The 25,019-nt window shown below is 38.8% G+C and overlaps 1 protein-coding gene across 1 annotated transcript in view; it reads left to right on the top strand.

Annotated features, from left to right (window-relative positions):
* The window catches only part of OVCH1 (ovochymase 1), a 66,732-nt gene that overhangs the window by 10,300 nt on the left and 31,413 nt on the right, over positions 1 to 25,019 (top strand). The window contains exons 7-10 of the mRNA XM_070453069.1: positions 7,481 to 7,555; positions 8,821 to 9,001; positions 17,353 to 17,425; positions 18,070 to 18,265. Coding sequence (XP_070309170.1) covers positions 7,481 to 7,555; positions 8,821 to 9,001; positions 17,353 to 17,425; positions 18,070 to 18,265 — 525 coding nt within the window. The remainder of the gene's footprint in view (positions 1 to 7,480; positions 7,556 to 8,820; positions 9,002 to 17,352; positions 17,426 to 18,069; positions 18,266 to 25,019) is intronic.

Here is a 25,019-nt window from a genome sequence, read left to right as displayed (position 1 = left end):
CTTAATTTTACTGAGGTTCGATTTGTTACCCAAGATGTAGTCTATCCTGGAGAATGTCCTGTGTACACTTAAGAAGACGGTGTATTCTTCTACATTTGGATGGAATGTCCTGAAGATATCAATGAGATCCACCTCATCTAATGCATAATTTAAGATTTTTGTCTCCTTATCAATTTTTGTTCTGATGATCTGTCCATTGGTGTGAGTAGGGTGTTAAAGTCTCCTGCTATTATTATGTTACTGTCAATTTCTCCTTTTATGTCTGTGTTTGTCTAATGTATTGAGGTGCTCCTATGTTGGGTGAATAGATATTCACAACTGTTATGTCTTCCTCTTGGACTGATCCCTTGATCATTATATAGTGTCCTTCCTTATCTCTTGTAATCTTCTTTATTTTAAGGTCTATTTTGTCTGATATGAGGATCGCTACTCCAGCTTGCTTTTGCTTCCCATTTGCATGGGATATATTTTTCCATTCTCTCACTTTCAGTCTATATGTGTCTTGGAGTCTGAAGTGGATTTCTTATAGACAGCATATAGATGGGTCTTGTTTTTGTATCCATTTAGCTAGTCTGTGTCTTTTGGTTGGAGCATTTAATCTTTCATTTAAAGTAATTATTGATATACATTGCTATCTATTGCCATTCCTATTGCCATTTTCTTAATTGTTTGGGATTGATTTTGTAGATCTTTTTCTTCTTTTGTATTTCTTGACTATATAAGTCCCTTTAAGATTTGTTGTAAAGTTGGTTTGGTGGTACTCAATTCTCTTAACTTCTGCTTGTCTAAAAAGCTTTTGATTTCTCCATCAATTTTGAATGAGATCCTTGCTGGATATAGTAATCTTGGTTGTAGATTTTTCCCTTTCTTCTTTAAATGTATCCTGCCATTCCCCTCTGGCCTGCAGAGTTTCTGCTGAAATAGCAGCTGTTAAACATATGGGATTTCCCTTGTATGTTACTTGTTGCTTTTCCCTTGCTGCTTTTAATATTCTTTCTTTGTGTTTAGTCTTTGTTAGTTTGATTAATGTGTCTTAGTGTGTTTCTCCTCAGGTTTATCCTGTACAGGACTCTTTGCGCCTCTTGAACTTAATTATTTCCTGTTCCATGTTGGGGAAATTTTCAACTATAATCTCTTCAAAAATTTTCTCATACCTTTTCTTTTTCTCTTCATCTTCTGGGACCTCTATAATTCAAATGTTGGTGTATTTGATATCATCCCAGAGGTATGCTACAGCTTCAGATATTCTGCTATTGATCCCTTCTAGAGTATTTTTAATCTCAGTAATTGTATTGTTTGTCTCTGTATGTTTAGTCTTTAATTCTTCTAGGTCTTTGTTAACTGATTTTTGCATTTTCTCCAATCTGTTTTCAAGGTTTTTGATAAGGTGAGATTTGTGCTGTGTGAGTTTGTTTTTCCTCCGATGGGCAAGGCTGAGTGAGGTGGTAATCCTGTCTGTTGATGATTGGGTTTGTGTTTTTGTTTTGTTTGTTGTTTAGATCAGGTGTCCTGCACAGGGTGCTACTGTTGGTTGGGTGATGCTGGGTCTTGTATTCAAGTGGTCTCCTTCGTGTAACTTCTCACTGTCTGATACTCCTCAGGGTTACTTCTCTGGTGCCTAGGGTTTGGAGTCAGTGCTCCCACTCCAAGGGCTCACGGCTTGATCTTCGGTCAGGAACAAAGGTTTCACAAGTGGCTTGTCATGGCATTAAGTGAGATTAAAACAAATACCCCAAAATGAGAAACCAAAGATGAACCCCAGAAAATGGAAGTTACAAAATCAGGCAAATAATAATTAAAATAATGGAATATACACACATGTATATATATATATATATACGCACCTATAAGTGAAATCAAAGTACAATAGATTGACCCGGCAAACAAAGAAAACCAAAAATTATATCTACCAGTTAAGAACAAGAAGATTAAAAAAAGAAGAAGAACAAGAAGATTCTTTTTTAATTTATCCAGTTAACATTTTTTTTTTCCCTAAACTAGTGAAGAGCACTAAAAATAAATCACTCCTCTTCTCCTTCTCCCATTCACTCTTATTAATTTTACTTCGCAAGAGTGGAAACATAAGACATGCTTTGAAGAGTTATTTTTGTTCTGTGGCACTAAAATCGAGATTAGGAAAATAAATATGGGTCTGGAGATGCCAAACCTGTCCTCAAATATTTGGGAAGACAAAGAAGTAAGTGAACGGTTGTGATAAAAGGTAAAGTTCTAACTCTACTGGCTATCTATTTTACTTATGGTAATGTATATGTTTCAGTGCTATTCTCTCTCTCTCTTCTTTTTTTATTCATTTATTTTTATTAGTTGGAGGCTAATTACTTTACAATATTGTAGTGGTTTTTGCTGTACATTGACGTGAATCAGCCATGGATTTACTTGTGTTCCCCATCCTGATCCCCTCTCCCACCTCCCTCCCCATCCCATCCCTCGAGTCTTCCCAGTGCACCAGCCCTGAGCACTTGTCTCATGCATCCAACCTGGGCTGGCAATCTGTTTCACACTTGATAATATAATGTTTCAATGCTATTCTCTCAGATCATCCCATCCTCTCTTCTTCCCACTGAGTCCAAAAATCTGTCTCCTTCACTGCCTTGCACATAGGTACCATCTTTCTAGATTCCATATACATGTATTAATATGCAAAATTTGTCTTTCTTTTTCTGACCTACTTCACTCTTCACTGTATAACAGGCTTAACCTGGAGGGATGGAGTAGAAGGGAGCTGGGGGAGGGGGTTCAGTAGGGAGGGGACACATGTGTGCCTATGACTGATTCATGTTGATACATGCAAAAACCATCACAATATTGTAAAGTAATTATCCTCCAATTAAATAAATTTTTTTTAAAAGGTGAAGTTCACGTAAGCTCAAAGAGCTGTATTCTCACTGAGGAGGAGTCTAAGGAGCTCAGTTCTAAGGGACCCAGAAGGTTTGCCATAAAAAGGGGCAGCATCTGCTTAAGAAAATTGCACAGCGGTTAGCCTCTGAAGAATAAAGAGGCATAAGGAAACACAACTTACAAGAATAAGTAGTTTAGTAGAACCAAATTTGTTAAAGGCCAGGACCCAGAGCTGCAGAAAATAGTGTTCTCTCCCTCCCTCCATCCTTCCCTCCTTCCATTTTCCTCTCCCTCCATCCTTTCCCCCCTCCACCCTTCCCCCACTCCATCCTTCCCTCCTTCCATCCTTCCCCCTCTCCATCCTTCCTCCCCCACATCGTTCCCCCGCCTTGCTCCTTCCATCCCTTCCTCCCTCTCCCATTCCAGTCCAAAATCAGCCACCTAGCTGATAATTCAAAAAGCAACTCTGCTGCTTGTCCAGCTGAATGCAAGAGCTCACCTCTCAGTTCACTTTCATTTGTTCTTCAGAGTAAATGTGTTCTGTTCATTGCCATGACCACAGGGAGAACTTGTCTCCTGGTAGCAATTCTATTTAGTTTTCATCACCTAGAAGAGAAAGTTAAAAGGTCAGCAAGCCCTGAACAAAGGTTAATGATACCAACATTTTAAAATGGCAATGAAATCAGGCAATAACCATCAATTCCATAGTCAAATGAATATCAGAATGTGACAAGTAACTTAGTTAAACAGCATCTGCTTGATATCATTCTTCTAATCTTCTCACTCCCTAGTTGCCTGTCCTTCTCAGTAAGTTCAATTCAGTCACTCAGTAGTGTTTGACTCTCTGCCACCCCATTGACTGCAGCATGCCAGGCTTCCCTGTCCATCACCAAATCCTGGAGCTTACTCAAATTCATGTCCATTGAGTCAGTGATGCCATCCAGCCATCTCATCCTCTGTTTTCCCCTTCTCCTTCTACCTTCAATCTTTCCCAGCATCAGGGTCTTTTCAAAAGAGTCAGTCTTTACATCAGGTAGCCAAAGTATTGGAGTTTCAGCTTCAGCATCAGTCCTTCCAATGAATATTCAGGCTGATTTCCTTTAGGATTGACTGGTTGGATCTCCTTGCAGTCCAAGAGACTCTCAAGAGTCTTCTCAAACACCACAGTTCAAAAGCATCAATTCTTCAGCAGTCAGCTTTCTTTATAGTCCAAATCTCACATCCATACAGGACTACTGGGAACACCATAGCTTTGACTAGATGGACCTTTATCAGCAAAATAATGTCTGTTTTTTAATATGCTGTCTAGGCTGGTCATAGTTCTTCTTCCAAGGAGCAAGCATCGTTTAATTTCATGGCTGCAGTCACCATCTGCAGTGATTGTGGAGCCCCCCAAAATAAAGTTTCTCACTGTTTCCCCATCTATTTGCCATGAAGTGGTGGTACTGGATGCCATGATCTTTGTTTTTTCAGTGTTGAGTTTTAAGTCAACTTATTCACTCTCTTCTTTCACTTTCATTAAGAGGCTCTTTAGTTCCTCTTCATTTTCTGCCATAAGGGTGATGTCATCTGCATATCTGAGGCTATTGATATTTCTCCCAGCAATCTTGATTCCAGCTTGTGCTTCATCCAGCCCAGAATTTTGCATGATGTACTCTGCATATAAGTTAAATAAGCAGGATGACAATATACAGCCTTGACGTACTCCTTTCCCAATTTGGAACCAGTCTGTTGTTCCATGTCCAGTTCTAACTGTTACTTCTTGACCTGCATTACAGATTTCTCAGGAGGCAGGTAAGGTGGTCTGGTATTCCCATCTCTTTCAGAATTTTCCACAGTTTGTTGTGATCTGCACACTGAAAGGCTTTGGCATAGTCAATAAAGCAGAAGTAGATGTTTTTCTGGAACTCTTTTCTTTTTTGATGATCCAACAGATGTTAGTAATTTGATCTCTCATTCCTCTGCCTTTTCTAAATCAACCTTGAACATCTGAATGTTCACGGTTCACATACTGTTGAAGCCTAGCTTGGAGAATTTTGAGCATTACTTTGCTAGTGTGTGAGATGAGTGCAATTGTGTGGTAGTTTGAGCATTCTTTGGCATTGCCTTTCTGTTGGATTGGAATGAAAACTGACCTTTTCCAGTCTTGTGGCCACTCCTGAGTTTTCCATATTTGCTGACATATTGAGTGCAGCACTTTCACAGCATCATCTTTCAGGATTTGAAATAGCTCAGCTGGAATTCCATCACCTGCATTAGCTTTGTTTGTGGTGATGCTTCCTTAGGCCCATTTGACTTTGCATCCCAGAATGTCTGACTCTAGGTGAGTGACCACACCATCATGGCTATTTGGGTCATGAAGATCTTTTTTGTGTAGATCTGCTGTGTTTTCTTGCCACCTCTTTTTAATATCTTCTGCTTCTATTATGTCCTTACCATTTTTGTGCTTTATTGTGCCCATCTTTGTGTGAAATGTTCCCTTGGTATCTCTCATTTTTTTGAACAGATCTCTAATCTTTCCCACTCTATTGTTTTCCCTATATTTCTTTTCATTGATTGCTGAGGAAGACTTTCTTATCTCTCCTTGCTACTCTTTGGAACTTTGCATTCAAGTGAGTGTATCTTTCCTTTTCCCCTTTGCCTTTAGCTTCTCTTTTTTCCTCAGCTATTTGTAAGGCCTTCTCAGACAACCATTTTGTCTTTTTGCATTCCTTTTTCTTGGAGATAGTCTTGATCACTGCCTCCTGTATGATGTCATGAACCTCTGTCCATAGGTCTTCAGGCACTCTGTGTATCAGATCTAATTCCCTGAATCTATTTCTCACTCCCACTGTATAATCATAAGGGATTTTATCTAGGTCATACCTGAATGGTCTGGTGATTTTCCCTACTTTCTTCAATATAATCTGAATTTTTCAATAATGAATTCATGAGCCACAGTCAGCTCCCAGTCTTGTTTTTGTTGACTGTATAGAGCTCCTCCATCTTTGGCTGCAAAGAATATAATCAGTCTGATTTCAATATTGACCATCTGGTGATGTCCATGTGTAGAGTCATCTCTTGTGTTGTTGGAAGAGGGTGTTTGCTATAACCAGTGCGTTCTCTTGGCAAAACTCTGTTAGCCTTTGTCCTGCTTCATTCTGTACTCCAAGGCCAAAGTTGCTGTTTTTCCACATATCTCTTGACTTCCTACTTTTGCATTCCAGTCCTCTATCATGAAAAGGACATATTTTTGAGTGTTAGTTCCAGAAAGTCTTGTAGATTTTCTTAGAACCATTCAACTTCACCTTCTTCAGCGTTACTGGTTGGGGCACAGACTTGGATTACTGTGATTTGAATGGTTTTCCTTGGAAACAAACAGAGATTATTCTGTCATTTTTGAGATTGCACCCAAGAACTGCATTTTGGACTCTTTTGTTGACTATGAGGGCTACTCCATTTCTTCTAAGGGATTCTTGCCCACAGCAGTAGATATAATGGTCATCTGAGTTAAATTCACCCATTCTAGTCCATTTTAGTTCACAGATTCCTAAAATGTCTATGTTCACTCTTGCTATCTCCTATTTGACCACTTCCAATTTACCTTGATTCATGGACCTAACATTCCAGGTTCCTGTGTAATATTGTTCTTTACAGCTTTGGATTTTACTTCCATCACCAGTCACATAGGATGTCTAGTTAATATTTATTGATTATTTACCCTGTACCATGTGTGGACTAATCACTTCACATACAGTATTACTTTATTCCTCAGTACAAACCTAAAAGGTTTGTATACTGTTCTGCTTTTCACAGATGAGGGAATAGAGGCTTAGAGGAGTTCGGTAACTTTCCCAAAGATGCATAGCTGGCAAGAGGTAGAGCCAACATTCAAACCTTAGCAGTAACATGGAAGATGGCAATCGAGGTTAGGGGTAAACTCACTTGCAAGGAGAGCGTGAGCAAGTCATTGTAAGAATTTATTCTGACATTTCCTGATTAGTTATGTTGTAGGAGAGGAGGTAATTGAAGAAAATTTCCAGCACGATTTTCAGGATACTAGCTTGAGTGGCTGGATCGATGGTAGAGTCATTAAATGATACAGGGAAGCATTGTAAGACCATCTTGACTGTTAAAATCAATGGATTCTGTTTGAGATACCTGGACTTTTATGAGGTTGTGGGAGATCAAGATGGACATATCCAGCAGTCCTAGAATTTGTAGTTCTAGGTCTAGTCTAGACCTCGAATTCAGGAAGGAGATTTAGATTGAAGAGAGGTATTTGGAACTCATATATATGTAAACAAATACAAATAAAGCTATGTACAGTACTTTCATGGAACATTTTTCAGACTGAAGAATAGATCCTGAAAAAAAGACTGAGATTGGGAAGAGATGACCATAGATATATATATATTTTTTAAAAAGAGTAATGTCATGAGGCCAAAGAAGGAGATAATGCTTAGAAGAGTCAGATACGACAGGCATATTAAAAGGTATACAACCAAATCACATATATGGCATCTGGCATTTAGCATTTGAAAGATCAACTTAAGAGTGGTTTTATGATTGACCACATAAGCAAGTAACTCAGCTAGTTTAGGCTACTGTAAATACTTTCAATTATTTTTTTTCTCTACAGACTCTTTAAATAAAATTGGATCAACATCATTTCCCAAAACCAATCCTATATCTTCTGCAAAAGTTATTCCATATGGTGAGTTGATAGCCATGTGATTATTATCCATTGAATCTTCTTTCTTCTTTAACTAGATGTCTCTTTTCAAAAGCCTCATCTCACGTTGATAATACTTTGCAGTGAGGAAGAATGGGTTTTATATTTAGGCTCATGAAAGTTTTAGAATTCTGTTTGGGTTTTTGCATGGACTCCCTAAATGAAGGAAGAAGAATTAAGCTTTGTGATAGGAAGAAGGAGGTACAGAGAGCAATCTTTTGTCCTCATCTATTCATATGCAAATTTCATATTTAAAATATCTTTCCAGATCCTGTAATAAGATTTTGCATGTAGGGGCAAAGGGAGAAAGCAGAGTTTTTTGGTTTTGTTTCTTAACACACTTTTAATTTTTAATTTCATTATAACTTAAGTGTTATGTTAAATATTATGATCTTTCATTGCTGTGTATGTATGTATTATACATATTACAGTTGATGATTTGTAATAGAAAATTGCACAGGGAGCTGTAAAGAAGGAAGAATGTCTGTCTCTTGAAGGGGAGTCAGAGAAGGCTTCATGGGGAAGACAGTATTTGATCTGAGTCACAGCAGCATTCTAGACAAGAGAATGGCATTCGGATGTCTAAGCAAATTTGGAGTGTCTGGGGATGGGTAAATGGTTTCACACAATGAGAAAGAGACATAAAATAAGAACATATAATAAAGAACCGCATACCCTTTGCTCACAAATAGAATTTTCCTGCTAGAACATAAGTTCCGTGAGGGCGAGGATTTTTGTCTGTTCTATTCACTGATACAACACCAATGTCTAGAGCAGTGCCTGATAACACCAAGTACTAATTATTTATTAAATGAATGAATAAATACAATTCTGTAGTTATTGTTGTTCACTTACTAAGTCATGTCTGACTCTTTGCAACCCCATGGACTGTAGCCCACCAGGCTCCTCTCTCCATGGGGTTTTCCATGGAATACTGGAATGGGTTTCCATTTCCTTCTCCAGGGGACCTTCCTGCTTTGGCAGGTGGATTCTTTACCACTGAGCCACTCGGGAAGCCCATAATTCTGTAGGCCAGTACCTATAAAACCTGACTGGTTAGCAGAGTCACTTAGGCAAGCTTTTAAAATCAAATTCTTCAGAGATGGGTCTTAGGAATCTGCATCTTCTTGAAACTCATCTGGTGTTTGGTAATTGCTACTGTTGACTATAGCAAGACATATTGGGAAGGGGTATGTTCTTAATTATTTCAGTTGAATGGGTCATTAGTTTGATCTCTTTTTCTGTAGGTGTCTGTGGCATCCCTCCGTTTAGTCCCCAGTGGCTTTCTAGAAGAATTGCAGGAGGAATAGAAGCCTGCCCCCACTGTTGGCCATGGCAGGTGGGTTTGAGGTTTCTTGGCAATCACCAATGTGGAGGTGCCATCATCAATTCGATTTGGATTCTGACTGCAGCGCATTGTGTGCAATCGTGAGTGAGGCTGATGATATTTTATTAATGTATTTATGTACCACGTTGTTTGCTGAAACTGAAACTCCAATTCTTTGGCCACCTGATATGAAGAACCAACTCACTGGAAAAGACCTTGATGCTGGGAAAGACTGAAGGCAAATGGAGAAGGGGACAGCAGGGAATGAGATGGTTAGGTAGCATCACCAACTCAATAGACATGAATTTGAGCAAACTCTGGGAGATAGTGAAGGACTGAGGAGCCTGACTTGGTAACTGAACAACAACAATAGTCATGTTGTTTGTTGTTTTAGTCACTAAGTTGTGTCTGACTCTTTTGAAACCTCATGGACTGTAGCCTGCCAGGTTCCTCTGTCCAAGGGATTTCCCAGACAAAAATACTAGAGTGGGTTGCCATTTCCTTCTCCAGGGGATCTTCCAGACCCAAGGATCGAATCTGCATTGGCAGGTGGCTTCTTTACCACTGAGTCACCAGGGAAGCCTTTTTTGTACCATACCTAGGACATAAGTATAATTGTGTAACTCCTAAAACCATGCAGACTGATTCTAAAGCATGATTCTTCCTTTCAGTGTTTCTGACCCATGTCCATCTAGCCTCTTTTTAAACAAGGTTGGTGAAGAAAAGCAAATCAAATCTTGAAATGGTTCATCCCATTTACAGGGATCTCTGATTATTATGTTGAGCCCAAGTCTGCTTCTCTATAGCAATAATTTAATAATCTAAATTTATTGCAGTTCCAGAAAACAAGAACTCAATCTCTTTCTACTTGCATGTAATCATCCTTCCTAGACTTGGAGATCCCTCTCACATTGCCCTTAACTTAATCTTTAAGCTGAATGCTTACTGTTTTAGTATTTGTAACTCCACAGCCCTCGTCATGCAGTGCATTATACCCTGGATTGATTTAGGATCATTCCTCTTAAAGTGGGATCACAACAGTGGAGAACACTGTAGGATAATTCACCACCTTGATCACTGAACTCTCAATGTTTTTAAATTGTAAACTATACCATGATGTGAAAAAATATACAAAATATACACATGTAGTCTAAAGAATGGTCCTACTATTTAGTGTAAGAAGGATTTTTACACTATCAAGCCCTCTCAGTGCCCCTCCCAGAGAGGTAAACATTATGTTAAATTTTGCATTTACAATTCCTTTGCTTTTTGAGGGGTGGTTTTAACATCTGTGAATTCCTAAAACCAGTCTATTGTCTTGTTTTTCCTGTATTAATGTAAAAGAATTACAGTTTATATTCCTCTGTGATTTGCTTTTGTCTTTAAAATATATCGTATGGATTATCATGTGGATGTGTGTAACTATAATTAATTCATTTTCAATCCAGACTAATTAAGTTAATCATAAGTTAATCACTTGTAGACATATTCTGGACTCTGTGTGTATATATATATATATATATATATATATGTATATGTATATATATATATATACACACACACACACACACATATATATATATATATATATATATATATATATATATTTCCATTTGTTTTTATTAGTTGGAGGCTAGTTACTTTACAATATTGTAGTGGTTTTTGCCATACATTGACATGAATCAGCCGTGTATTTACATGTGTTCCCCATCCTGATCCCCCCTCCCACCTCCCTCTCCATCCCATCCCTCTGGGTCTTCCCAGTGCACCAGCCCTGAGCACTTGTCTCATGCATCCAACCTGGGCTGGTGATCTGTTTCACCCTTGATAGCATACTTATTTCAATGCTTTTCTCTCAGAACATCCCACCCTCACCTTCTCCCACAGAGTCCCAAAGTCTTTTCTGTACATCTGTGTCTCTTTTTCTGTTTTGCATATTGGGTTATCATTACAATCTTTTTAAATTCCAAATATATGCATTAGCATACTGTATTGGTCTTTATCATTCTGGCTTACTTCACTCTGTATAATGGGCTCCAGTTTCATCCATCTCATTAGAACTGATTCAAATGAATTCTTTTTAATGGCTGAGTAATACTCCATAGTGTATATGTACCACAGCTTTCTTATCCATTCATCTGCTGATGGGCATCTAGGTTGCTTCCATGTCCTGGCTATTATAAACAGTGCTGTGATGAACACTGGGGTACACATGTCTCTTTCAGATCTGATTTCCTTGGTGTGTATGCCCAGAAGTGGGATTTCTGGGTCATATGGCAGTTCTATTTCCAGTTTTTTAAGGAATCTCCACACTGTTCTCCATAGCAGCTGTACTAGTTTGCATTCCCACCAACAGAGTAAGAGGGTTCCCTTTTCTCCACACCCTCTCCAGCATTTATTGCTTGTAGACTTTTGGATAACAGCCATCCCGACTGGTGTGTAATGGTACCTCATTGAGGTTTTGATTTGCATTTCCCTGATAATGAATGATGTTGAGCATCTTTTCATGTGTTTGTTAGCCATCTGTATGTCTTCTTTGGAGAAATGTCTGTTTAGTTCTTTGGCCCATTTTTTGATTGGGTCATTTATTTTTCTGGAATTGAGCCTCAGGAGTTGCTTGTATATTTTTGAGATTAACCCTTTGTCTGTTTCTTCATTTGCTATTATTTTCTCCCAATCTGAGGGCTGTCTTTTCACCTTGCTTATAGTTTCCTTTGTTGTGCAAAAGCTTTTAAGTTTCATTAGGTCCCATTTATTTATTTTTGCTTTTATTTCCAATATTCTGGGAGGTGGGTCATAGAGGATCTTGCTGTGATTTATGTCAGATAGTGTTTTGCCTGTGTCGTCCTCTAGGAGTTTTATAGTTTCTGGTCTTACATTTAGATCTTTAATCCATTTTGAGTTTATTTTTCTGTATGGTATTAGAAAGTGTTCTAGTTTCATTCTTTTACAAGTGGTTGACCAGTTTTCGCAGCACCACTTGTTAAAAAGGTTGTCTTTTTTCTGTTGTATATTCTTGCCTCCTTTGTTGAAGATAAGGTGTCCATACATATTGCAACAAAGAGAATAAAATACTTAGGAGTATATCTACCTAAAGAAACAAAAGACCTATACATAGAAAACTATAAAACACTGATGAAAGAAATCAAAGAGGACACAAACAGATGGAGAAATATACCGTGTTCACGGATTGGAAGAATCAATATTGTGAAAATGAGTATACTACCCAAAGCAATCTATAGATTTAGTGCAATCCCTATCAAGCTACCAACAGTATTCTTCACAGAACTAGAACAAATAATTTCACAATTTATGGAAATACAAAAAAACTTCAAATAGCCAAAGCAATCTTGAGAAAGAAGAACAGAACTGGAGGAATCAATCTGTCTAACTTCAGGCTCTACTACAAAGCCACAGTCATCAAGATAGTATGGTACTGGCACAAAGACAGAAATATAGATCAGTGGAACAAAATGGACTCTGTATATTTATATACACCCCAGGATTAATAACAAGATCCTACTGTATAGCACAGAGAACTATATTCTCTGTTATATATATATATATATATCAGTATCCTATGACAAATCATAGTGGAAAGCAATATTTTTTAAAATACATGTATATGTATAACTGAATCACCTTGCTGTACATCAGAAATAAACACAACACTGTAAATCAACTATACTTCTAAATAAATATATACTCCCCAAATGATTCCAATGTACAGTCGAAGTCCAGAACCACGCCCTTTCCATGAGTCCATCTTGACCCTTTCTTGCTTGTCCCCAGTGAGCCCACCCCGTTTCTCAAACATGCTGTGCTTGTTCCTGTTTCAAGGTCTGTGTAGTTGTTCCCTCTGCCATTTGGAACACCAAGTTACATTTAGTTGTCCTGTCTCCTTGGGCTCCTCTTGGCTCTGAGTCTCACAGACCTTGTTTTAAATGGTCTTGACGGTATTTTGGAGTACTCATCTGGTATTTTGTAGAAGGTACCTCAGTTTGAGTTCATCAGATATTTTTTCTCATGGTTTTTCTGGGACTCCACAGGAAATCCACAGAGGTGACATGTCCTTTTCATCACATCATATAAAGGGTACATGCTACCAGCATGATTTCTCACTGATGATGTTAACCTGGTATTTGCCAGGTGTTGCCACTGTAAAGTGACATCCTCCCATTGTTACCTATTCTTTGCAAGCAAGTGGCTAAGGGTGGCCCACACTCAAGCAGTTGGGCATTAAGCTCTATCATCTTGAGTGCAGAGTTTTCTGCATAAATTAAAGTTATTCTGTATGGGAGATTTGCCTCTTCTTTTCCTTCTATTGGGGCTTCCCTAGTAGCTCAGTTGGTAAAGAATCCGCCTGCAATGCAGGACACCCCAGTTCGATTCCTGGATTGGGAAGATCTGCTGGAAAAGGGATAGGCTACTCACTCCAGTATTCTTGGGCTTCCCTGGTGGCTCAGCTGGTAAAGAATCCACCTGCAATGTGGGAGACCTGGGTTCGACCCCTAGGTTGGGAAGATCCCCCTTGGAGAAGGGAAAGGCTACCCACTCCAGTATTCTGGCCTGGAGAATCCATGGAATGTATAGTCGATGGGGTTGCAAAGAGTTGGACATGAGCAATTTTCACTTTCCTTTCACTTATTGTGTATTAAACCAGTATGGGCTTGAGGACATTTACTTTTTGTTAATACTACATATTTATTTTGTTGCTTGAATTGTTCCAGCTTTGATCCCTGTGAGTTCTTTCCGGGTGAGTGTTCCAGTTTTGACCACCACTAGTTCTTGTCTTTTTGACATGCCGCCATCCTTTTGGGACAAAGATGCTCCAAGTTCATCTTATGTGTCCCCTCTCAGTCTTAGAAGCAGCCATTTCTCCCATAAGCTGCATGAGAAGTTAAGATCTGGGTGCTGAGCATCCCAGCTGCTACTAGGGTGTTGTTATTGCTTATAGCACCTCTTAGCTCACAGAGTTAGAAAGTGTAAGTAGGCATACTAACTCACTTACATAAACCTATTTTTCTGTCTGTACCTATATTAAGGTAAACATTAGATCACACAGATATTTCCAACTCAACCACATGGTTCATTCTAGCACCCCCCAGCCCTTGGAGAAATTCAATTTATAAGAATTCTATCAAAGTGCATTTTTATGTACCATGGAAAAGCCTCAATCACACCTGACTAATTAATGAAAATTAATGTATTGGAGAAACCAGCTATTAGTACTGATGCCAGAGGCACAGAAGAAGCTTTGTCAGACTCCCTTGTCAAATAGTTTATTCTTGAATTTATGTCATAGACTATGATTCTTTGCAGCAAGATATAGACCACACCAAACCATTCTTTACAAGATGAAATATTCAACTTGAGGAGTCAATTGAGATTAATAAACACAGTCAGCTATAAATGTTTGTGAACCATTTAAGTTAACCACAAAAAGATTTGTATGTAATTTTAGTTTCCCTTCTTGTTTTCTTTGTAAAATTTTGCTTAAGCAGTAGTATTGTCTGTTTTTAAAAAGACAGTTCAAATAAAGTTATCAAGTAAAATCTAAACTACCCTCTCTGTTTCTCTAATCCATTCTTCCTCTCTAGAAGTAATCAATATTAAGAATGTTTTAATTATCTGATTTTACCTTAATGTTTATACATATATATTTTATGTAGTATTTTATAATTTTTACACAAAACATTGTGCCTTATATTGATGTGGAATATAACTTTAACTTTTATAGTTGTCTAATTTACTTGACCAGAAAAATATCATTTTTGAAGTTGGGACTGTGTATATCTTTACCCCAGAAGCATTTGGGATGCTAGTGTAAAGAATTAGTATGTTCACTCATGCCTTGCCTTTGGGAATCCTTCAGCTGATTCCTTCAAGAACTTTCTTCTCCTTGTCTCATCCTCACCAATCTTATGGATATCCAGGGCTCCAGCCTCCTTTGAACGGGAGTACCCAAATCCATTGGGAAGTTACTGCATGGAATGAGCCAGCTGGGGAAATGTACAAAATCTGGGAGCTGAGATAGACATCATTTTTGCTGAAGGTCACCATGTGCCAGGCTGGCTGACATTGCTACAAAAGATGATGAGGACAGCTGACAGCAACATTGTGCTACATCCAATATGCTACCGTCTCTAGCACTGGTTACCCTTAGTATTAGCCCTAGCAAATGCCAGAATTGTCTGGAAGGTTTCTGACTTAAAGTCTGGTGTGGAGCCAGAGAATCTGTGTTTCTAACAAGTTGCTGGGTACTGTTCTATTTTTAGGGAAAACCCGGCATGTTCTCCTTTTGTTGACTCCACATTCTTCTTCATGCTCATGTGGGGTTTTAGGTCCTAATGTATAGCACAGGAAACTCTTCTCAGTGTTATGTGGCAGCTTGGATAGGAGGGTAGTTTGGAGGAGAATGACTGGATGCATGTATATCTGAGTCACTTTGCTGTCCACGTGAAATTCTCACAACACTGTTTATCTACTATACTCCAGTATAAAATAAACAGTTAAAAAAATAAACTTAATTTAGGGGAATAAACTCACTTTGCAGTTGTACATTGGAATCTATCTCAAACCTAAATCAGTAGGTTTTTTCCAGTTTCAGCCACCTTTATTTTCTTAGAAGCTGCCTTTTAAAATACTTATTTATTTGGGCTTCCCAGGTGGTGCTAGTGTTAAAGAACCCACCTACCAATGCAGGAGATGTAAGAGACATGAGATGTGTGGGTTCCATCCTTGGGTCAGGAAGATCCCCTGGAGGAGGGCATAGCTACCCACTCCAGTATTCTTGCCTGGAGAATCCCATGGACAGAAGAGCCTGGCAGGCTACAGTCCGTGGGATCACAAGAGTCGGACATCACTGAAGCGACTTAGCACACATGCATGCATTTATTTCTTTATCCATTTATTTTTGGGTGCGCTGGATCCTCTTTGCTGTGTGGGCTTCCCTGTAGATATGGCAAGCGGGAGTTACTTTTCATTGTAGTATGCGGATTTCTCATTGCAGAGGCTTCTTTTGTTGCCGAGCTCAGGCTCTAGGGCTCTCAGGCTTCAGCAGCTGTGCTCCCAGGCTCTGGAGCACAACCTCAATAGTTGTGGCAGATGGGTTCAGTTGCTCCACAGCATGTGACATCTTCTTGGACTACGGATGGAAACCAAGTTCCACGTACCAGCAGGCGGATCATTTACCACTGAGCCACCAGAGAAGCCCTTTCTAGGGTTAACCAGTTCTTGTTTTTCTCTTTGCAGCTTCCTTCCAAAACTTAGATAAGAGCAGTTGGTTTCCATCCAAGGGAGGGACAGGGGTATGATTCTAGGGCAGCAGCCTTGGTAACAGCTTTAAGAAATAAGTTTCTTTACTACCAAGTACTGATTCAGAGAGTGACTTTGAAAATAAAGTTGATCCTTCCATTAGAGTGCATGACAGATAATAACAATGATAATGGCTACCATTATGGAGTCATTACTATCTCCCGTATACTTGCTAAGCACTTTACTCTAGTCGGCTCCCTTAATAAAGGCACACAGAAACACATCAGTGAGTCAGACTCATCATGCAAGGAACTGAAATGAGCATCGTTAGGATTAGAGAGAAGATGCCTACCCGTATTAAGAAACTTTTTTCACTAAGTGTATTGAAAAAATACTTTCCCTAACTTTACTTTTACTGAAGAAACAGTTTTGAAAAATGAAGAATCAGTGACAATATATTTGTGGCAATTGAGGGACTCTTTCCTTGGATATTTTTTCAGCTGTTAATGGATGTAGATTCAAATTTTTAAACTTTTTTGGAAACGTATTAAATGTGTGCAAAACATTAGTGCAGTTAGAGGAATTTATACAAAGCAAACAACCATGTAACTAGCACCCAGACCAAGAAAAGAAATGGTTCCAATACCTTGGGGTCCCCCTTATGCCCTCTCCCCTTTAAAAGTAGTCAGTGCCCTAATCTCTGATATCAGATGTGAATTTTACCTATTTAGGAATTGATAAATTAGCCTTAGCTTCATAAATTCTGGTTATTTTATAAAAGGTGATAATTTAAAAGATATATTCCTATAATATAGTATTTGAATATTTTTAACAGTAAAGCATAGATCTCATTAGAAATGTAATTTTCTTCATGTATTCCTAATGTCACTATGAAATTAAAATAAGTTCTAGGTTTCTTTTTTCCTTCTCAACTTAAAAATAAGCTGGTGATATTTGATAAATGCTCCAAAAACATTTTATGGACAAAAGAAGGGGGCAAGATAGACAATTAGGAACTTGTCCTCAGATAGATCAGAAAGCATGGTGCAGCTTTCCTGGTTACACAAAGATGCCAGACAAGGTGGTGGGTGGCCCCTGCCTGTACTGAACAGTGGATGTTGGTAGGGCCAGATAGGATTAGACCAAATGGTGAAAAATGTGTTTTCATATCAAACTTTGGTTGTTCTTCCTCCAGGAAAAATAATCCACTCTTCTGGACCGTTGTTGCTGGAGACCATGACAGAACCTTGAAGGAATCAACTGAGCAGGTGAGAAATGTTTTTAAAGGTCACTCCGCCTATTCTCTAAATTGTCACATGCCAGGGAATACATTTGGACTTCCCTTGTGGCTCAGCTAGTTAGGAATCCACCTGCAATTCAGGAGACCTGGGTTCGATCCCTGGATTGAGAAGATCCTCTGGAGATGGGAAAGGGTACCCACTCCAGTATTCTGGCCTGGAGAATTCCATGGACTGTATAGTCCACAGGGTTACAAAGAGTCAGACATGACTGAGCGACTTTCATTTTCAAGGAATACATTTATCTAAAACATGAGATCAGTTATTAATCTCCTAATGCCCTCTTATACTTATCATTTGTACCAACATTTAAAGATACAATTTGAGATCACATTTAATCTGAGAATTAGGCTAAGTGAGTTAGAAAGTACAAACTGAGGTCCGTGTACACAGGTCCACAGAGTCTAATTTTCCCAGGACCACCATTCTTCAGAAAGTGCTTCATGGATTCCTGCAAATTATTAATAGATTTCCCTTTTAAATTTAGTACAAAGTCACCTTCACTGGGTGACATGTGGAAAAGCAGAGATTTAGGATTATTTCGGACCAGTATACAAGGAAGTTGTTTGAATCATTGACTCTGTCTTGTAATTTCTTGTTTGCTCATGATGCAGGTGAGAAGGGTGAAACACATCATGATGCACGAAGACTTTGACACACAGACCTATGACTCTGACATCGCCCTGATACAACTGAGCTCTGCCCTAGAATTCAACTCAGTGGTGAGGCCAGTATGTCTTCCCCACAACTTGGAGCCTCTGTTTTCTTCTGAGATTTGTGTTGTGACTGGCTGGGGAAGTGTTAGTAAAGGTAAACCTTTTACTTTTGCTTAAACATCACTACTGATTGCTGGTTTTGAGAGCATGTCATGGAAACGATATCAACCAGTATCTGCTTTAGCCCTTCTTCCTTCTGAAAGATAAGAACCATGGTTTATTTAACTGTAATAGTTCATCAGATTAGAGAATGAACTATTTTATAATTTTTCCATCAGGATGGCTTAATCAGAGGTAGGCTAGATCTGTGAAAGGCCAGATAGAATATCTTATCCCTTGTAGGCCATATGGTCTCTGTCACAGCTATTCAAATTTGCCATTGTACCACAAAGCAGCCTTCGACAATATGTTACAGGATGGATGTGGCTTTGTTCCAATGGAATTTCTCCATGAAATTGAAATTTTATGCAATAGTCCTGTCACAAAATGTTATTCTCTTTTTTGGATTATCTTTTCAACCATTTAAAAATGTACAAACCATAATTAATTCATGGATTGTAATAAATAGACTCAGAGTTGGTGTTGGGAGATGGTAGTAGGGGCCGACATGGAATTGGCCTGCTGACTGCAATCTGAGGAGGCCTGGGCTAGATTCTAGAGTTCTTAAAGCCATAGTGAAATGCCAAAAGACCTGAATGAGTTGATATTGTTGTCCTGCTTCTGTCTATATGTCATTTAAACTCTGTAAGCTTGCAGATGAAGAAGACAAATTTATGGTTAGCAAAGGGGTAAGGGGAAGAGACGGATAAATTAGGAGTTTGGGATTAACATGTACACACTATTATATACAAAATAGATAAACAACAATGTCCTACTGTATAGCATAGGGAGCTATAGTCAATATCTTATAATAATCTGTAATGGAAAAGAATCTGAAAAAGTATATATGTCTGTGTGTGTCTGTGTGTGTATGTATATAAAACTGAATCACTTTGCTATATAGCAGAAGCTAACACAACTCTGTGAATTAAACATTGTTGCTATTGTTCAGTTGCTAAATTATTTCTGACTCTTTGCAGCCACATGGAATGCAGCACACCAGGCTCCTCTGCCCTCCACTGTCTCTTGGACTTTACTCAAATTCATATCCATGAGTCGGCAATGCTCTCTAACCATCTCATCTTCTGCATCCCCCTTCTCCTTTTGCCTTCAATCTTTCCCAGCATCAGGATCTTTTCCAATGAGTCAGCTCTTCGTATCAGGTGGCCAAAGTATTGGAGCTTCAGCTTCAGCATCAGTCCTTCCAAAGAATATTCAGGGTTGATTTCCTTTAGGATTGACTAGTTTGATCTCTTTGCAGTCTCAAGGGACTCTCAAGAGTCTTCTCCAGCATCACAGTTTGAAAGCATCAGTTCTTCACTGTTCAGCCTTTTTTATGGTCCAACTCTCACATCCATACATGACTACTGGAAAAACCATAGCTTTGACTAGATGGGACTTTGTCAGCAAAGTGATGTCTCTACTTTTTATTATGCTGTTTAGGTTTGTTTTAACTTTTCTTCCAAGGAATAAGTGTCTTTTAATTTCATGGCTATAGTCACTGTCTGCAGTGATTTTGGAGCCCAAGAAAATAAAATCTGCCACTGTTTCCAGTTTTTCCCCATCTACTTGCCATGAAGTGATGGGATGCCATGATCTTAGTTTTTTTGAATGTTGAGTTTTAAGCCAGCTTTTTCACTCTTCTCTTTCACCCACATCAAGAGGCTCTTTAGTTCCTTATCACTTTCTGCCATTAAAGTGGTGTCATCTGGATATCAGAGATTGTTGATATTTCTCCCAGCAGTCTTAATTCCAGCTTGCGATCCAGCCAGCCTGCGATTTCTCATGATGGACTCTGCATAGAAGTTAAATAAGCAAGGTTACAATATATGGTCTTATCATACTCCTTAACCCAATTTCAAACCAGTCAGTTGTTCCATGTGTGGTTCTAACTGTTGCTTCTTGTCCTGCATACAGGTTTCTCAGGTGATAGGTAAGGTGGTTTGGCATTCCCATCTCTTTAAGATATACACAGTTTACTTGTTTTTCTGGAATTCCCTTGCTTTCTTCATGATCCAAAAAACATTGGCAATTTGATCTCTGGTTCCTCTGCCTCTTTGAAACCCAGCTTGTGCACCTGGAAGTTCTCAGTTCACATGCTGCTGAAGCCTAGCTAGAAGGATCTTGAGCATAACCTTGCTAGCATGTGAAATGAGTGCAACTGTACAAATGTTTGAACATTCTTTGGCATTGCCCTTCATTGGAATTAGAATAAAAACTGACATTTCCAGTCTTGTGGCCACTGCTGAGTTTTCCAAATTTGCTGACATATTGAGTACAACACTTTAACAGTATCATCTTTTAGGATTTGAAATAGCTTAACTGGAATTCTGTCACCTCCACTAGTTTTTTGGTTTTGTTTTTTTGGTAGAAATGCTTCCTAAGGCCCACTTGACTTCACACTCCGGTATGTCCATCTGTGGTGCGTATGTAGTGAGTGACCACACCATCGTGGTTATCTGGGTCATTAAGAACTTTTTTTGTATAGCTCTTCTATGTATTCTTGCACATCTTAATCTTTTCTGCTTCTGTTGGGTCCTTACTGTTTCTGACCTTTATTATGCCCATCCTTGCATAAAGTGTTCCCTCAATATCTCCGATTTTCTTGAAGAAATCTCTAGTCTTTCCCATTATGTTTTTTCCCTCTACTTCTTTGCATTGTTCATTTAAGAAGGCCTTTTTATCTCTCATTGCTATTCTCTAGAACTCTGCTTTCAGTTCAGTATATATTTTTCCCTTTCTCCCTTGCCCTTCACTTATCTTCTTTCCTTAACTATTTGTAAAGCCTCCTGAGACAACCACTTTGCCTTTTTGTATTTCTGTTTTGAGGGGATGGTTTTGGTCGCTGCCTCCTGTACAATGCTATGAACCTCCATCCATAATTCTTTATGCACTCTGTCTACCAGATCTAATCCCTTGAATCTATTTATCCCCTCCACAGTATAATCAGAAGAGATTTGATTTAGGTCATACCTGAATGGCCTAGTGGTTTTCCCTACTTTTTTCAGTTGGAGCCTGAATTTTGCAATAAGGAGCTGATGATCTGAGCCACAGTCAGCTCCAAGTCTTGTTTTTGCTGACTGTATAGAGCTTCTCTATCTTCAGCTGCAAAGAATGTAATCAATCTGATTTCAGTATTGACCATCTGGTGATATCCATGTGTAGAGTTGTCTCTTGGGTTGTTGGAAAGGGGTGTTTCTATGACTAGCATGTTCTCTTGACAAAATTCTGTTAGCCTTTGTCCTTTTTCATTTTGTACTCCAAGGCCAAACTTGCCTGTTATTCCAGGTATCTCTTGTCTTCCTACTTCTGCATTCTAATTCCCTATGATGAAAAGGACTTTTTTTTTTTTTTTTGGTGTTAGTTCTAGAAGGTCTTGTAGGTCTTCACAGAACTTAAGTCAACTTCAGTTTCTTCAGCATCAGTAGTTGGGCATAGTCTTAGATTACTGTGATGTTGAATGGTTTGCTTTGGAGATTAACCAAGATCATTCTATCATTGAGGGATTGTACCCAAACACTACATTTGTGATGCTTCTGTGGATTGTGAAGGCTACTTCATTTCTTCTAAGGGATTCTTGTCCACACTACTAGATATAATGGTCATCCGAATTAAATTTTCCCATTCCCTTCCATTTTACTTCACTAATTCCTAGGATATTAATGTTCAATCTTGCCATCTCCTGCTAGACCACATTCAATATACCTTGATTCATGGACCTAACATTTCAGATTCCTGCGCAATATTCTTTACAGCCTTGGACTTTATTTTCACCACTAGACACATCCACAACTGAGAGTTGTTTCCACTTTAGCCCAGGCACTCCATTCTTTCTGGAGCTAATAGTAACTGCTCTTGCCTCTTCCCCAGTAGCATACTGGACACCTTCCAACCTGGGGGGCTTATCTTCCAGTGTCATATCTTTTTGCCTTTTCCTACTGTCCATGGGGCTCTCTAGGCAAGAGTAGTGGAGTGCGTTGCCATTTGTGCAAGCCACTTCGCCACAACAAGGCTGTGATTCATGAAAGGGAAGTTAAATATACTTCAAACAAAACAGTGGCAAAGTCTGTGAGCTTGAAGGAGAGGGGAATTAATCTTTGACCCTGTACAGCCTTCATCTTCTCAGTTTACTGGGGTACCTGCAGCCAAACTGCATTTTTCTAAAATCTTTACAACTGCCATATGAGGCGATTTTATCCTCCTGTTTTGCAAATGAGGGGGTTTTGGCCCTGAAGTTAAGTCATTTGCTAAGAGTCCATGGCTAATAAGTATCAAAAGGGGATTTAAATCAGTGTGGCTCAGCTGATAAACCTTGAATGGCTTTTTGTTACATTTAGAAACAATTTCCATCCCAAACTGAATGTTAAGAATGTTGCTGAAATATTTACTTTGGGGTAATAATAACAATAAGTTTTCAATGAGAAAAAAAGAAGAAGAAATCTGACCTCCTATCCCAGCACTGAAGAACCTGCATGGGACCTCCCCGAACCTCTCCAGCATCCTTTCCTCCCTTGTCCCGTTGTTGGCTGACCTTCAGGCGCTGTGTCTTCTTTCTCTCTCAAGCTTTGTACTTTGTTTCCTTGGCCTCAGAGCACTCCTATTTCAGTCTCCTCACAGCCTCTTCTCATCACTCCATCCTCAACTCAAATCTTCTCAGACTGTTTTCTTGCAGCAGGACTGTCCTGCTTCACTCTCTTCACTGCCTTCACTCTTCTTCACTTTATCATCTCCTTGCACATAAAGGGACTTGACATTGTTTTACAGACTCGTTTTCTATATCTCACCCCTTAGAGCGGGAGCCTCTTGGAGGCAGATCTCTGCCTAATTTACTGCTCTCTCCCCAGGGGTCAATATCTACCTAGCTTAGAGGAAACAGTAAATTTTTATGAACTGGCTGGCTTCAGTGCCCTTGAGTAAATGTGCCTGTTCTTTAATACCTTCAGCCTTCACCAACTCTGTGACCAACAGGTGATAGAGGTAGTTAAAGTTTACTAAAGGTGAATTCAGCCTTTCAGTCTCAGAGAGATAACAAGTTCTCCATTTTGAGACATGATAATAAACAGCACTTTCAGGGATGTTAAAATGTTAAAATCCTGTTAAAATCCTCTGGAAAGAGGATTTTAAATACATTAAATTATTTTTGTATTAGGTTTTGGCATTAAAAAAGTAAGATATAGAGTCAGACCCAGGCTAGTTCTTAGTCTGTCCCATAGTTGCTAAAAGATCAAACCTTCAGAGTTCTGGCTTTTTCAGGCGTGAAATCAGTGTCACAGCCCACCTCACAATGTTGTGAGTATTAATAGCTTGGAGTAAAAAGCATAAATACCGTACATCTTGTATTAGTCGTTCAGTCATGTCCAACTCTGCAACCCCATGGACTATATAGCCCGCCAGGCTCCTCTGTCCTTGCTGTCCATGAAATTCTCCAGGTAGTAATACTGGAGTAAGTAGCCATTCCCTTCTCCAGGGGATTTTCCAGACCCAGGGATTGAAACCAGGTCTCCTGCCTTGCAGGCAGATTCTTTACCATCTAAACTGTAAATCTAAATCTACATCTAAATCTAAATCTAAATTTATATCTAAATGTGAATTAATTTTAATATAATTTTTAATTAATTTTAATATAATTTTTAAAATGTTTATTGGAGTATAGTTGCCTTCCAATGTTTTTTTAGTTTCTGCTGTACTGGAAAGTGAATCAGCTATATGTATACATATTTGTTGTTATTTAGTCACTGAGTTGTGTCCTACTCTTTGTGATCCCATGAACTGTAGCTCTCCAGAGTACTCTGTCCATGAGATTTCCCAGGCAAGAATACTGGAGTGGGTTGCTGGCAAGAGGATTTTTTACCGCTGAGCCAGTAGGGAAGCCCCATATGTATTTTTTTTTTTTAATTAAAAAAAAATTGTTTCCAGAAAGTTACAAAACTATCAATTACTAAACTTAGCTTTTTTTAAATGAGTCATAAATCTAAAGTGATAGAATAAGTCATGCAGAACACTTGTTAACATAGGCCTGCCTGAGAGTCAGGCCAGGGAAGAAATACTTTTTTTTTTTTAATTTATTTTTTTTTATTAGTCGGAGGCTAATTACTTTACAATATTGTAGTGGTTTTTGTCATACATTGACAAGAATCAGCCATGGTTTTACATGTATTCCCCATCCCGATCCCCCCTCCCACCTCCCTCTCCGCGCGATCCCTCTGGGTCTTCCCAGTGCACCAGGTCCGAGCACTTGTCTCATGCATCCCACCTGGGCTGGTGATCTGTTTCACCCTAGATAATATATTTAGTATTCATCATCAAAGTCATTTTAAATTGGAGTTGGAATTAGGCCCCAGTGTTATTAAAGGAAAAAGAGAAACATGATTTTGGTTTATATTAGGAAATCCTATAAATGTATTGTTGTTATATAGTTATATTTACATAAAATATTTACAGTTGACCTTTGAATAATGTGGAGGTTAATTCAAGTATCATTTATAGTCAGCCTTCCATATCTGCAATCCCGCATCCATGGATTCATCCAACCACAAGCGATGTAGTACTGCTGTATCTGCTATTGAAAACATATCCAAGTGGACCTGTACAGTTCAAACCAGTGTTGTTCAAGGGTCAACTGTACATGTATAAGTATATAGTCATATATATTTATAATATGAATTATCTGACACCAAGTCATATATTACTGAATTTCTGTTTCTGAATCTTACATGTAGCAATCTTTGAAACACTAAGATTTAAATCAG

This window comes from Odocoileus virginianus, chromosome 23, assembly GCF_023699985.2.
Source record: "Odocoileus virginianus isolate 20LAN1187 ecotype Illinois chromosome 23, Ovbor_1.2, whole genome shotgun sequence".
Taxonomy (NCBI): Eukaryota; Metazoa; Chordata; class Mammalia; order Artiodactyla; family Cervidae; genus Odocoileus; species Odocoileus virginianus.
Note: the sequence above shows the minus strand (reverse complement) of the source record. Positions and strands in the feature narration are given on the sequence as shown.